This window comes from Halyomorpha halys, unplaced genomic scaffold, assembly GCF_000696795.3.
Source record: "Halyomorpha halys isolate HHAL.00 unplaced genomic scaffold, Hhal_1.1 Scaffold1826.1, whole genome shotgun sequence".
NCBI classification, from domain to species: domain Eukaryota; kingdom Metazoa; phylum Arthropoda; class Insecta; order Hemiptera; family Pentatomidae; genus Halyomorpha; species Halyomorpha halys.
The window spans coordinates 33,908-50,130 of record NW_027107090.1 but is presented as its reverse complement, the minus strand read 5'-3'; the positions used below and the strand labels follow the sequence as shown (position 1 = coordinate 50,130).

Below are 16,223 nucleotides of genomic sequence, written 5' to 3'. Positions count from 1 at the left end.
TTTTCTATAGATTGTAAAAATTGTATTTAAATTAATGAACGCATCAAATTTTTGATAAAACTTTCATATCGCACACAAAAAAAAAAAACTAATAAAAAAATTTCATGGATATAAAAAAAACAAACATTATCAGATTATCAATGGTTTTCGTAATGAGCTAACAGTGCTCAAAAACATGTTGGAAAACAAACATTTGATATACTTTTCTAGCAGGATTCATATATCGAATTCAAAGATAATTTTTCAAGCTCCAGTTCCCCAATTCAAGAAATAATTGTTGAGTTCAAGACCAGATTTAAGGAAATTTAAGATCTCATAAGTTGTATCCTGCTTTATAAGGATCCTTTCGGAGCTACACTCGAAAACCAACTACATGACCTACAACTTGAATTATCTGATGTGCAAACTGATATCTTTCTAATCAACAAGAAAGAACATCTTCATGATTTTTTTTCAATTCCTGCCTAAAGAGAAATTCCCAACCCAAGAGCCAGAGGTGGATATTAATTCATTAGAGGATGTAGCTGGTCGACCACAATGTTGACATTAAATATAATATATAATATATTTTGATTGTCATTTTAATGTTAGTATCGATTGATAAATGATATTCCCAGTCATTTCTGACAAACGGTGGAGGGGGTTATTTACGGGTCAGTACTCTATTCTAACAATGGTGGAGGGTCAAGTTTTCATTTCGTTGGGCTGCGACAGAAATGAAAAAAGGCGACCCAGCAGTTACCAGGTTGCAAAGGCCTGCGCCTCAACCACCAGAGCAATGGACGGCTCTTTTACCTTGTACACTAACCTTATTGATACTTTAAAGTATATAATTATTATATGGCCCGCGCCCTTACTCAAGTTTTTAATTTTGGCCCTTGTGGATTTGTTAGTGGGACAACCCTGATTTAGATCTTTAAATTCCCTTTTATGTCCTTAGCAACGTTAGAGCATGATCATTCAGAAATCGTAGTTCGTTGTTGTGTCAGAGTGGTTGTATTCTTGGGTTTCTCAAATAGAAGAAGAGGCTTAACAAATTCTTTCGACCTTTTCATCAGAAATGTGAGATCGGTCTGGACTCTTATCCTTGCACAAACAGCCTGTCTCTTCAAAGCGGCGATAAAAACAATTAATGGTCTTTGGTAAAGGTGGATACTAATTAATGGCTCATTCTTGTTAACTCATGGTACATAAAACGCCCACCATTGAGTGGGCTTCATCTTGCTACAAATTTTCCTAGAGGCAATTCTCTACAACTCTATATTACTTGATCTATATTACTTCTCTACTCACTTGATGAACATAAATTTCCTTCCTCTAATTTTCCATACTCCTTAAATATGATACTCCGTAATCTGATAATTATTTTTGATACATCCTGGAATGGTAAGAGTACATCCAAATAATTAAATTATGATAATTAAAAAAAATATAAAAAAATGTACATATAAACTCAGAAACAAAATAAATTTTATAGTAGCAGTTTAATTCAATACGCCTTTGTTTAACTTTAGATTAAGATAAACCTATCAACTTTTAAACTTATCATTTTTTGTCCTATCCTAACCAAATTTCTTTAAATAGTGTAAATATCAGTCCCCTAAATTTTCTATAGTTGGGTTATAATTGAGTGATAATTGTTTTTTGTTCAATTTTACCTAATAAACTTATATTTTACCCATCATTACTTACTACAGTAATTAATTTCAAATTATGGAGAATTTGCGGTAAAAAAACAGCAAAAATAAATAAATTAGTTGGGAAAATAAATAGTTGTTAATTATTTTTTGATTACAACACTGACAATCTTCTCCATGATATACTAAATAGTATTAATATATAAGAAGAGGTGGCCACCTCCTCCACGCTTCCGTTTCATTGTCGCCTTCTGTTAAACCGTTCGCTTTGAACAGCTCTGATGAAGCCCTGCAAAGTGGGGCGAAACGTCGGAAAATAAATAGTTGTAAACTAATTTTGTTTCTCTTTTGACCGCAACCCTGACCATCTTATATATCAATTTTTACGGTCAACTATATATACATATAAATAGTATTAAATTGTAAAAACCTACTTAGATATTTTTACAATTTAACTTTATTCAAAGATTATATAAAAATAATACTTGTTGAAATGGACTCTTGTAAGATTTGTTAATATTATGTTATGAATTATGTTATATGCATTTGTTAAATTTTGTTGATTTAATGCTTTCCTCAATATTTGAATAAATGAAGAACAATACAAGAACTGAATTTTGATCAAATGCTACGATCCTTTAAAAAATATATAGTTTGGTAGACATACATTTCCTACTGCACTTCTGCGATGGAAAAAATGTAGTGAATTTATTGTAAGGTTTATAGTAAGATTAGGCGAAGAAGAATATTTAGAGATTGAAATGAGTCCTTTCATTCTGGTTGAAACAAAGGAAGTAGGCATAGAGGCTTAGAAAAAAATATTTAAAAGAAAACTTCTTAAAAGATTGAGTATGACGAAACAATCAAGAATATAGTAGATATATACAACTCTCTATCAAAATTAGGTATTGGTGAGGATTTAGTTACTTAGAATCATAAAAAACATTCATTAAATAGGCAAAACCTATGCATTATTATATGAATATGTTATCATAACCGCTAAACATTGATTTTATCTATTAAAAGTTATCTTATCTTTGTATTTTAACTATTCAGTATTGATGTTTACACTGCATTCAAATCATCGAGGAATATCTGAAGTCGAAGGGCCATTGGAGCTCGACGAGAGCCATTGAAGACAATACCCCGCCGAGATGATGAGGCTCTAGGCCCTAACGATAACAGAGCCACAATACGACCGGTTAATAATAGTCTTGTGCGGTGCTGAGTAGAGCAATGTATGCCGCCCTAATCAAATACAACGGTTCAGGGGGCCTCTATTGTATCCCGTTCTGGCCCCGAGCAATTGCCTTTATTATGCATCCCGTTCCATGGATTAATCTCTCCCTTATCCGATTATATGTTCAGCGTAAGCTATGTCCTATATTATGGAACTTTCTTCGAAAATGAGGATTTTGAAAGATAATAGATGTTCTGTTTATATTGTTAATATAGTTCGGCCAGCTGTGCAATATGTGTCGGTAAAGAAATCGTAACTTGATGGTGTGTTAAAGAACTACGTTCGAGGCGTTCTTAAACAAATCCGTTCAACTGAAGTGACTACTTTACCAACTTATGTTTGAAAAAACTTGCGTATCTCATAAAGTATCTCAGTCAACCGAAGCTTTGTAATAAATAAAGAACAAGTAGTTCATTTTGAATATCCATTATGTCAGTAGAAATTATAGATTTAAACAATCCTCGTATTTTAACTGACAGAGTTTTTGTCTTCAGTTTTCAGGCGATATTCCGTCTTTTCACATGAAAACGTGATCTCCATTCTTTATAAAATATATGTACGATTATATGTGGTAATAATAATAAAAAGAAATATAAAAAAAATTAGTGTGAGTGAATCAAAGAAGTGGAACGCCCTTATTTTGACAAATGCAACACGCAACACGCAACACTTGAGGAGTGCACTCCCTAAGCTGTGCGTAGATAGTACAAGATCCCTAGTGAAGGAAAAAGTCAGTTATTGCACCCAAAGTTTTATTACATTTATGTAACCTATGTATAATTACTAGTCAAAATTGATAAATCTGTCAAATATAGTTAGGGGGAATAAAAAACGGCGGCTGTTTCAAAACTTTAAAATAAATAATTTTTCATTCGGAGCTCCATCACAACACTAGAATACCTAATAGAACACCATTAAAAGTAGAGTAAATTGACTAAAATATGAGCCATAACAGAGCTGTCTGCGTTTAACAGTTCCCGAGGTACAGTTATTAAAAGCAACATTTCATACAAAATATACTGCAAAATCAGTAGGTAGTGAATTCATTATGGGAAATCTATATCTTAGGAAACATAAGGCGTACAGATGTTTATTAGCACTCAAATTAAACCTAGTGTTATGTGCTATAAAGTAGTTTATGATTTTTATCTTCTTATGAGTAGATTTCATGATATTTGCAAAAAAAAAAAAGGATTTCGGAAACTAAAGAAAGCAGCTCTACTAGAGCTCATATTTTAGAAAATTTACTATACTTTAAATGATGTTCTATTAGGTTGTTTAGTGTTTGCAAGATATGGAACTTCAAATGAAAAATTAATTTTTTATAACAGTCGCCAATTTGTATTCCTCCTAATTATATTTAGTAGACTCGTCAGTTTTTATTAGTAATTATACTTAGTCTTTATTAAGCTCATGTCATAAGATGGTACAAGGTGAGCGTTGGACGGAGTGCTGGCTCCTAATACACATTTTCAGTGCTCTAGTTTCCACATGTGGGACAGTATGAAATGTTCTGTTGACGAAAATATTAATAGTTATATTTATTTAGATAACTCTAGCATTATTCTTTATTTTCTTTTACGCTGTCAGCATTGGAATAATTTTATTATTTCAAAATAATATTAGGAAATATCCTATCGATAAAGTTTTTATTAATGAATATAATCCTTAAGATTATTTATCATATAATTTAATATTAACGTTAATTATGATATTATGACCTAATTCAGTAAGTTTCTCCCTCAATGAAAAAAAATCCAATTGGAAATACTAGAGATCATTCGTATTTTTTTAAAAATTTTCTCTTGCCAATGCTAATAAAGAACTATTTAGGTCAACCTTGTAATTCAGTTATTTTACACTGTTAGTATTAAAAATTAAATTAGTTGTAGCAATAATTTTGCACAGAATTAAATTTATAATATCGAATACTTTGAAGAGTGGTGAAAATAATATATGTTACAAAATGACCTATATAGGTTAAGTGTTTGAACAATTTGGAATTCTGATTGATATTACTTTTTTGTTTTTGTGGAAGAACCACCACATTAATTTCAAAATATTCATTAAAACAGTTAACACACATCAGCCATTTTCCCACTCTCTCTAGACTTCATATTGGGAGAATTTCCATTGGTAGAAATATTATCCCTTCTTCCCATGTATAAGCTTATTTTAAATATTTATACCTTGCTGAAATAGGCTTTTTTGAAATATAAAAATAAATTTCGGAATTTTAAGGTATTTGATGTGATACACATCATTTCAAAGTTCTCTCAAAAGACGATATGGATCAAGGAAGATATGTGATATTAATTTATTGATAGAATATTTTAATGTATTGATTTGCAATAATGTACTACGATGATGAAATACAATTATCTCAACAAGATATCAGTAATAAGTTTAAATATTTGATATATAAATGGATATCAGTTTGCCCTGAACTGTGAGGTGTTATCGAATAATTCATTCATAACTGTTCCCCGGATTATGTGGCCCGTTTGTGCTTTATTCAGCGCCATTAACATGGCCAAAGTTGGCTAATTGGTTGGAGGGTCTCTCGCCATCGAGTAGTTGCGGTCCCCTTATTATTTAATTTAAATGTTCTCTGAGTCAGTGGTACGGGTCTCTCATGGGCTTTGCGATGGTTCGTTGATCGGAGGTCAAGCGTATATTAAGTCACTCCGCTTTAGGGGTTAGGCCTTTGGGTATAAGTAAAGGATGATCTAATATTAATTGATGAGAAAATTAGATAAATTTTCGCAATAGTTATTAACTAAATGGTCCATTTTACGATAATTGTCTCTTAGTAATATTGATTTACAATTTAGATAATTTAATCCGTCTACATGGCTTTGTACTGCACTGTGATACAGTTATAAGAAGAGCTGGTGTAAAAAAAAGTCAGTTATTTCACCCCAATTCTTGATAAATTTAAGTGATAACTTTAAGGAAAACTATGCATAATTACAAGTCAAAATTAATGAGTTTGTTAAAGTATATTTAGTAGAAATAGAAAACAGCAGCTGTTTCAAAACGTTCAAGAAATTTAATTTTTCATTCGGAGCTCCATATCTTACAAACTATCAACGCTACGATCAGACCCTGATAGAACATCAGATAAAGTAGAGTAAATGTTCTCAAATATAAGCTCTAATAGAACTATGTACGTTCAATGGTTATCGAAATTAAATTTGTTTAAAAAGAAAAAGTTAATAAAAAATAACGAAAAATCAGTAGTTTTTGAAATAATTTAAAACTTTATTTGAGGAATCATTAGACGTACAGATGTCTATCCTAGGAGTAGTATTTTTCTTGATAATTGCCAAAATAAATGCAAAATTTTAATTATAGTAATGCGGACAAATGTTTTAATTTATGAAAAAATATATTTGAGGAACCATTAGATGTACAGATATCTGCTTATTAAAGTTTCCTGAATGTACTATAAAGTAGCTTATCTTCTTAGGATTAGTAGTTTTTATAATTTTTGATAAAATAAATTAACAAAGTGTTGATCTCGATGCATTTATTTTGGCAGATATCATGAAAACCTCTACTCCTTCAGAAATAAATTACTTTATAGTACATTAAACTAGCTTAAATTTGAGTGCTAATAGACTTGCCCAAGCCAAGAAATTACAAACTACCAGATATACATATAACTATCTCGAATATATGTATATATTCAATAACTTATTTCGTAAGGAGCGTACGAAAAAAAAAGTGCTAATAGATCACTATACGTCCAATGGTTTCTGAGATATAGATTTCTCAAAATAAATTCACTTACTGATTTTTTAGTACAATTTTTGTGAAATATTACGTTTTAAATAAGTTTAATTTCGGTGAACATTTATCAAACGTGAATTGCTCTTAAGGTTCATTGTTTTTCGTTCATTCATCAACCTATATCTCAAAAACTATTCGACGTACAGATGTCTATTAGCACTCGAATTAAAGCTAGTTTAATGGGTTATAAAATAGTTTAAGAAGGTTATCTTCGCAGGAGTAGTAGTTAGCTAAAATAAATTGATGTATAGTTGTTCTGAAAAATTTTCATGTGCCAAATTTATATTTATATGCGAATATCTTAAAAACTACTACCCTATTTAAATCATATTTAAAAACAAAAAACTACTTATACAAAGATAAAGGTTATAAACTATTTTATGGTAAATTTAACTAGCTGTAATTTAAGTGCTGACTAAGATCTGTACGTCTTATGGTTTCTGAAATAAAGTTTTTCATAAATTTAACTTATTGTCCGAACAACTATAAATCAATTTATTTTAGCAAATATCATGAAAACTACTATTCGTACGAAGATAAAGGTCATAAATTACTTTATAGTACATTAAACTAGCTTTAATTTGAGTGCTAATAGACATCTATACGTCACATAGTTTCTGAGATATGGATTTCTCAATATAAATACACTAACTACTAATCTTTCAGTACATTTCTATGAAATATTGCAATTTAAAAAAATATATTTCGAGAACCATAGCTCGAGTAAATAGCTCTATTAGGGCTAATATTTCAACATATTTAACCCTGCTTAAAATAATGTTCTCTTAGGTTTTCTAGTATTGTTTGTAATTTTAAAAATATAGAGTTCAAAATATGAAGAATGGTAGCAGTGGCCCAGGTCCTACAAGGACTGTAGCGCCCAACAGTGAGTGAGTGAGTTCGAATCCGGTCTGTGTGGGGGTCGACTTTTTTCATTTCTGGCGATCCTGCGAAATGAAAATTTGACCACTCACCATGATTAGAATTGGTTTGTTACCTGTATATAACAGCTGCCTAAATAGGCAGGGTGATAAATAAATAAATAATAATAACCCCTCCGTATGTCAGAAATGAACAGGAAAGAGGTCAAGAAAAAATAAAAGAGGAATTCAATTGTTTAGTGTAGCCCCAAAGCTCAACTCCAAGTCCAGATAGGCCTTATAATTGTTTTATAATATCAATAAATAAATAACCATCGGGCTTGTTCTCATGATATAAAAAACTTCGATACTGAGAGATGGTTTGGACGTACACTCCTGTAAACCGACTAAAGGTATTTATAAATATTGCCAAAGAAAAACAAAGCCGTGCTCACACAGTGTGCGTGACCGCTTATCACTCAGAGTAGGCTAGGCTAAGTAAAAAAATACTGATGGAGCTTCCAATCTCTTAGCCAAACCGGAAAAACTGACAATTTTTATATTTTATAATATAAAAAAATTTTTTTTTTTTTTTTTTTTTTTTTTTTTTTTTTTTTTTTTTTACCCTTTATCTTCCTTACAATCGAATGCTTCATATTGGGAAATGCGTCCATCGTGTCTGCCGTGAGATAGACGAGGGTGGGACAAGAATGATATCAAATATTTATTTTAGTAATTGAATACATTTCAGGTTATTGATATTTTGTATAAATTTGTAATATATATTTTTAGCAGTTTTTTTCAAAAGGGAACTCTAAAACTCAATATGGTGGGGGAGAGCCACCTATTTACAACTCAATAAATCATTAAATTTTATATCACCAAAAAAAATGTTTTTCTTTTTTCATCCTTTGTTTAATTAAAATGAATCTTGATTACTTTTTAATTTTATTATTAGATCAACCATCGATAATATAAAAACCAAGAGTCCTCCAGAAATTTATGAATTATTACGAAAATTACGATATGAAAAAAAAGAAGTAAAATCAATTCGATTTTTTGTTAAAATCCGTACGTGTCACACAATCACTTTCGATTGTATTAGACTCCTTACATTAATATATATTTAAATGGTCTTTAATATCAGCTGTATGCTCTGATTGTACTAAAAATTCCGAAAAATCTCACAAATCTGAGACTAAGGGTGTTCAATGATAAAGCCAGCTCTGATATACTACTGGGAGACTTGAGATCTAACAGATACCCTATAAAGCAGAATCGAGAGATTTGAACGGAAGGTCCTTCGTACAATTACAGGACCGGTATCAGAGCCTTAACATTTGGAGGAGAAGAACTAACAGTGAACTACTTGCACAGACTGGTATCAATATCTCACGATATAAAGGCAAGGAGGTTACATCAGGAGCAATACATCAAAATGCCTCTACACAAAAATGAATGCCAGTGTAGTTGGCATAGAACCCGTGGGAGGACAAAGACCATATGGATAGACAGAATCAAGAAGGATGCGAAAGAGCCCAGATTATCGGGTCCCGGACGGGACATGGTGCGTTCCGGGGAAAACTGCAAAGTTTTGGGAAGAACATCGACCCCTGGTGCCCTATGTGTGGAGTCCCTGAAACTGCAGAGCCACCGCCATGGTAGGACATTGTGCCAGGTTATTGAGGAATGCCGGGATATTCGTCCTCACAGACCTTGGACTTCTTCAGGGAGTTCATATACGGGTGGAAGGAGGCGGTTTGCCCGACGCACTTTACGTTACGAAGGATATAAAAATAATGTATGATACGATGAAGGTTTAAGCCATCCAATGATAACTTATAATTGAAATTGAATTTTAAAATCAATTTAGTAGATTTCTATTCCAGCTCCTCCTTTAACCGGAACACAGTCGATTAACCGATAAGTCTCATGTTGGAGGTCCTTGAATTAGATAATTTATGTGTATGGTAAGTGTGCCGTGAAACCGTTTTTATAATGATCTAATGCTTAATTGTAGATTATGGACTGGAAGTTCTTGTTACTGATGATTTTGATCGAGCTCTGTTACTGGATTATTGTTTGATAGAAGAATTTCTTCGAAAAACAAGTAAATCGGACGCAAATTGATTTGGCTTGTTTTGTAATTCAATGCCCTAAACATTGTTTTCTATTTATATACCTTTGTACTTGGATTTTTTTTTCTGAATAATTTCCATTAGGTTTAACACATTTCTCCAGCAAGTTTTTGTTGTTGTTTGTTGACAACTATTGTTCGAAGAAACTTCTTGATTTTGAATTTCATATTAGTCTTTAGACTCAAATAAATTATTATTTTATCTTTTGATATTTTATTTTTATGTGTGTATGTTTAACACTCATAAAAATCGTATTCAATTTGTCTTAAGTTGGGTGAATAGGATAGCATTACATTTTTAGACAACGATGTATTTTTAAAGCTAACTGATAAACTAGTTGTCGGGTGTTGTGAAGAAGTTAGGCTTTGCTTGTTGACAAGGGCAGGAACTTTTTCTATCAAGTTTTCATGAACTTTGTCTATTTCTGAGCAGTAAAGGGAGCCCACTGTAATAATTTTATCAGTTTTTAAATAATTTTAATAGGTTACATCTTAGATTGCTGGATTGACACTTGTAATTCACTGCACTACCACCTAAGGTCATGTTGGTGTTTCGAAATGTTTAAAGCGTAATATCCAACTTATAGTTCAAATAAGAATATAACGTATAGTTTACGAGATTCCTTTGATAATTAAAAAATAACACTAACAGTTGAATATCTCATAATAAACTGAAAGGTATAATTTGGAAATGAAAATGAAAAGTCTACAGATTAATTTAAAATCCGTTATGCTATTAAACAGTGGATATTATTTAATTATATTGTTAAAATAAACAAAGATTTCTGATATTTCACCCTGTAAATACGAAAATCGAAACTGAAAACAGTAATGAAACAGATCAAAAACTTCCTGACCTTTCTTGTTTTGAATATGATAAGTTTCCTTTACTGATATATTACACGTGGCATAGTCGCTACGTCCCTGATATCAAAACCAAATCCTTAGTTGGTGTATGATTTTGATTCACTTAAGAGTTTAAAACGAACAGTTTTGTTCTATTGAAATTCCTTGTTTCTTGGCTTCAGCTCGCCTGAAACTTGAAAAGCTCATTTGATTCTTCTTTATTTTGTATTTTTTTCTTCAGTCGCTGAACTCTATTTTTCAGATCTTGACTTAAACTGAGCTTTGGCTATATCTTACCTCATTACATCAACTATCTATTACTCAAGTTACTCTGAACACACTATAGTGAATACGTGGATTCATCAGAATTCTTTCTTTTTGTCCTTTTAATCAAGTCTTGCAATTAAAAATAGGGAATAACTTTAAAGGTTATCATAATGATAATCTAAATGTAACGTGGTACGCGATGAACTCCCATACAAAAACATATATTTGTTAACCTTTATCAACCTGCCCTAATTAAAGTATTACAGCATAGTGTACCCATTGTGCTCCAATTGATACGTCATAATGCAGTAATGAAATAAACTATGTTCTTGAAATTAAGAAATTCTGATCATCTTACCTTCAAGGCCTGCGAAGGCTTCAGCATCAATGTGTATTATTCCATTTCCTTCCAGTTCCAGAGAGTTAAGGTACTTGAGATGGGAGAAGACCTTTGCTGGAATCCTCTTCAGATGGTTATGAGCCAGGCCGAGAGAGTCAAGATTTGTCAATCCTGAAAACAAAAGTTATTGATTTTATTTTAAATAAAATTTAAAAGTAGTATGTTCAGTCAATTCAATGATAAACATTGTATTATCTCTTGTAGCAGACTTAAGTACTACGCTCACGAGGAGAAACGTACTCGAAGTGAGTGGTTACTACCAAATGATCCAGAAATCAATTCGCTACCCTATGACGAATTATTACAATTACCAGCTTAATGAATGTAGAACAAAATCACTTTAATTTAATTTCCATTATGTAACGAAAACTAAGGACTGCTTCGTTTCTTGTTTTGTCTTCAACTTCTTCGCAAAGAATTACTATCAACATTTAATGTATTTAAAAAAAAAAAGATTTATTCTTACACAACGTTTTGTAATACTGTATAACTAATTGGTATTGCAATACTTATAATTAATTGATAGGGTATCTACTTGCCTATCCGCGCAAATATCTCGAGTACAAATCATAGCATAATAAAAGACAATATAACTAACAATAAGATAAATTAAAATAATTCTACAGAAACCACTATGAAGTGACAAAATGCTACTTACTATCTCTTTAGTTTATATGATCATATGATATTGGGACAGAATGTAGTGTTAAATGACATGTAAAACGTTTTTATATACATTTAATCCTATCACATCTTCTAGACTGGTTTTATTGTTTAAATAAAATAAATTATATCCATTTAAGTCTCAATCTCTCTTTATTTATGTTTTAAATGTCCAACGTTTCGGCATATCTATAGAGACTAGCTATCCTCAAGTATAAATTTACACCTCAAATCTAAATATTAAAATGTTTTGCTGGCTATTTTGTCTAGTTCAAGAATTGTTTAGATATAACATTATTGATAAGTAAGTGACAATAGTGTAAGATAGATTGTAATTAATTTTTTTAATGAAATGAAAAAGTGAAAAAATAGTTGGATGTGAGGTGTAAATTTATAGTAAAGATTATCCTTGAGGTTACAGTGGAGTCTAAGTGGACAGGATGCCGAAACGTTTAAAATATCAATAAAGAGTGTTTGAGACTTAAATGGATACAATTTATTTTATTTACTTCTATAATAGTATCCTTTCGCTTCTGTTTCGTTTTGGTATGTTTCGTTAATATCATAATAGCAGATTTTTCTACACTTCAAAACATCAAGTGATGTAAAGAGGATAGTTGTGGTATCGATTCCGATGATTTTAACATATAGGAAACTATTCTAATATAAATTAAATCGCATATTTCAATGCAAACATTTTTTATTTTGATTTAAGAACTAGGATACGATTGATGATCAATCGTGATTGATACGATCGTAGAACCGTACACAAGGTGTTTAAACGGCCAACGTTGAATTTAAATATCTTTAAATTTATTTTAATAAAAACTATAAACTCCGACAATATTTATTCATGAATAGAAAGTTGCAGTAGCTAAATACCTAATGATCTGAGATAATATTTATATTGAAATCTTCAAAGAGAAAGTGAGTAAATTTGAAGAAAAGCTTATAAAATTACCTTCGAAGTCCCCTTCTGAGATTTGAGAGATGGAGTTCTCTTGAATTTCCAACTTCTTCAGTGTATCTAAGATTCCAAGAGCCTCTTTTGGAACTCGGTTCAGGTCATTTCCTCCAATGTTCAATCTCTTCAGTTTTCTAAAATAAATAAAAGTTGTATTAGCTGATTTATATAAAGTTTCTCTAGGTCTTTCGAGGAAGAGATGGGGTGATTTTTCTCATTTTATTCCGGATGTCTGTAATAATTGTTGCTTAAGTTTAAACTGATTATTATTTTATAGACAATGGTAGAAGGAATCATAGAGCTCATTTACACTATATTTACAAATATATAAATCAAATGGTAACAAAATGATATCCTAAACACAATCTTTTCAATTTAAAATATTTAAATTCAGCCTGTGGAACTCCTAACCGAGCTTTTCCCCCACATGTGGAGGAAAGAGCAGGACTCCGAAAGAAACTGATTATTATGTCTGATTTAATAATTTATTATCCATTAAAAAAATTGAAATAACTTCATTAATTAAGGAGATGATCTATTGTCGTGCATGACAAACTTGGTGGATAAAAAAGAATTATTGAAATGGCAGTCGTTGAGGACCATTTGTGACTAATTAAGTTGGGAGAAGACCGAATAAACCTCCAAGATAAACTGTTGCAATTCGTTTAAGCGCCCCCCTCCCAGCTTTTTTGTTACCTATATTTTTCATTTAATTTTTAATAAAGTTCGTAATTTAGGCTCCACGGGTGGAGCAATATCCTGATGGCGTCGTATTAAAATATTTCAGCTACAGTAGTTCAATGTAAGCTGTCTGTGTGTTGCTACAATAGTTAAGCGATTCGGATTGGAGAACATAAAATTTATGAATGAGATAAAGATATAGTTCGTAAAGTATAGTAATAAAGTAGAGTTCCGTAGTACTGTCGTCAATAGTAATAGTAGTAACGCCGACCATCCCACTCTGTCAGTTCCCGTTTAGTTTTTGGGATTATTATATTTAGTGTTATAAAATAATTTTTGAAAGGTCTTACTAAATTGTTTAGTTATTGAAAAATGCCCATTTTCAAATAATGTTAATTAAGTAAATACATGAAATCTGTTGGTTATTTTATTTTATTTTTAAAAAATAGCTTTAATTTTCAACTTGTTTCTTGTTAATGAAATAATATCAATTTATTGTTATTGCTTTATTTAAAGATAGTGCAGACATTAAATCGGTTGATTTTTAAGCTATTTTTATGTTATTACTAAGAATTCTTTAACGACAGATTAAAAATTCCTAACCGTTCATCAATGAATGTTGAGTAATGCTGAGGGAGCACTGGAAATCTCACTCCTGCCTAATTTCGTACTGGCTACTGGAGTTTTTATGGCTAACAATAAAATCGTTTCATAGATTTAGAAGAGCTCCTTTTTTAATTTTAATTTTTTATATTTTATTATTATTTATTAATAACAATTGGTATCGTTGAAGCAAGTTATCTTACTTAGGGGATAAAACGGTTCAACTAAAGTGGCCCAATGGCTGTGAAAGGCTGACATGGAAAGAGAAGTATGCCTTCCAATTAATTTAAATTCAGTTCAATTGAAGAAAAATCATAGGTTATTTTTTTTATTTATCTTCGTGTTATTCTATGTCAAACAAGTAACATACATATATATTATTCATGGTGTATGAATCATAAAGTTGGTCAAATTCATTCTATCTATGCTTAGGATGCTAGTATCAGTTTTAATTATTAATTTATTTTTAGTCGATATTTCCGAAAAGTTATTAGGGATAGCTAACACCTGAAATGTATCCCCAACATGCTCCAGTAAACCTGTTCTTGTTTGTGGTCCTAGGTCTCCCTATATTATTGTTTATTGATAATTAGTGTTTTAATTTTCAAGTCATTTCAATAAATAGTAATTTCAATTCAATAAAAAAAAAAAAATATCCAAAGCATTAAATTAAAAATATATACAGACATAATTTTCTTGAAGAAGTTTGTCGGGGGGTGCGGTCAGCAAAGAACAACATAAAGAAACAAAACCATATTTATTTATTTTATGCCGACGTTTCGACCTGAGTTTCAGGTTATATTAGGTAACTGAGTTACTAATCTTCCCTCTACGCCACAACCCCTGATGAAGACCTGAAACTCAGGTCGAAACGTCGGCATAAAATAAATAAATATGGTTTTGTTTATTTATGTTGTTCTTTGCTGACCGCACCCCCCGACAAACTTCTTCAAGCATTAATCTACGGTCAACTATCTACACCTCATTATGAATCCAGTAACACGGAGACATAATTTTAATTTATTTTGGCCTAGGGTCATATTAAATTAAGATTATAGATTTATATAGATTGTAGGTATAGATTTTATTATTGTACTCTATTGTTATTTTAAAAGTAAATGCATTTTAAGTATGAAAAAGGAATCAGAATTTTTTATGTAGTTTTCAAACCAAAATAATCTTTTTTAATTTTTATTTTCTTCGATAATAACATCCTTAAATTTCACTATTGAATTTTAGAAAGTCTTGCTAGGTCTCCCTGCATAACTATGAATTTAATTTCCCTTTTTTTGAAAAAATATAAAATAAATAAATAGTTTTTTTATGGGATTGTTCGCGTTGCGTGATTGATTTTCTTAGTCTTTGATACAGTAATCTTGAAGAACAGACTATATAATACTGATACTCTTATTAGTATAATCGAGTGTGTACTCTTTTGAAGTAGCATAACATTATATAGCTATTGTTTTTATAGTCCAGATTTATAAAGTCTCATATAATAAAGGAATTATTTATTATAAGTATTACTTTATTGTAAGTGTTTCTTTTTTTATCTTTAAAGGGAAATTAAGCTAACAAATAAATGTAATATTTTTCAAAAGGACATCAACTCACATGAAATATAGTCTAATATGCTGGAGGCCGTTGGAATGAATAAGTAGAGAGGAGACAGAGTTTAAAAGAAGTGAAATAAACGAACCGGAATGACGATGCTCTTTAGTAGTCCCACATGACCTCTTATGGCCAAGTCCTCGCGGGACTTCTATTAAATATGAACCGACGGGACTTATTAAAAAGTAAGTCGCAATTGTCGGAGGCCTTTAGGGAAATCAATGGTATGTCAACTCCGCCGAAGATTCCTTTTTCGTCCTACTTTTTTCTAGGGGAGTCAATCTTCTAAAAGGCCTTGATTAAATGTTTTTATGCGACACTGACTGCCAGCATAAAACGTTACTAATATGTGATATTTCACGTTATGTAATGTTACCTACTTACTAGTAACTTTCTGATATAATGGGATATAATTACGTCTCTTAGGGGTACTAAAGAATATTTTTGTATATATGGCACATTAAAATATTATGATTAAGTTTTTAATTCAAAATGATTTAAATTAATTTTTATGTCTGA

At 30.9% G+C, this 16,223-nt stretch overlaps 1 protein-coding gene across 1 annotated transcript in view; it reads right to left on the bottom strand.

Moving 5' to 3' along the window:
* Positions 1 to 12,943, bottom strand: part of LOC106690692 (carboxypeptidase N subunit 2) — a gene marked incomplete at its 5' end in the record, with an annotated part of 42,160 nt that extends 29,217 nt beyond the window's left edge. Inside the window, 2 exons of the mRNA XM_014436204.2 lie at positions 11,141 to 11,293; positions 12,807 to 12,943. Of these exons, the coding sequence (XP_014291690.1) occupies positions 11,141 to 11,293; positions 12,807 to 12,943 (290 nt within the window). The remainder of the gene's footprint in view (positions 1 to 11,140; positions 11,294 to 12,806) is intronic.
* Positions 12,944 to 16,223: the final 3,280 nt, after the last annotated feature.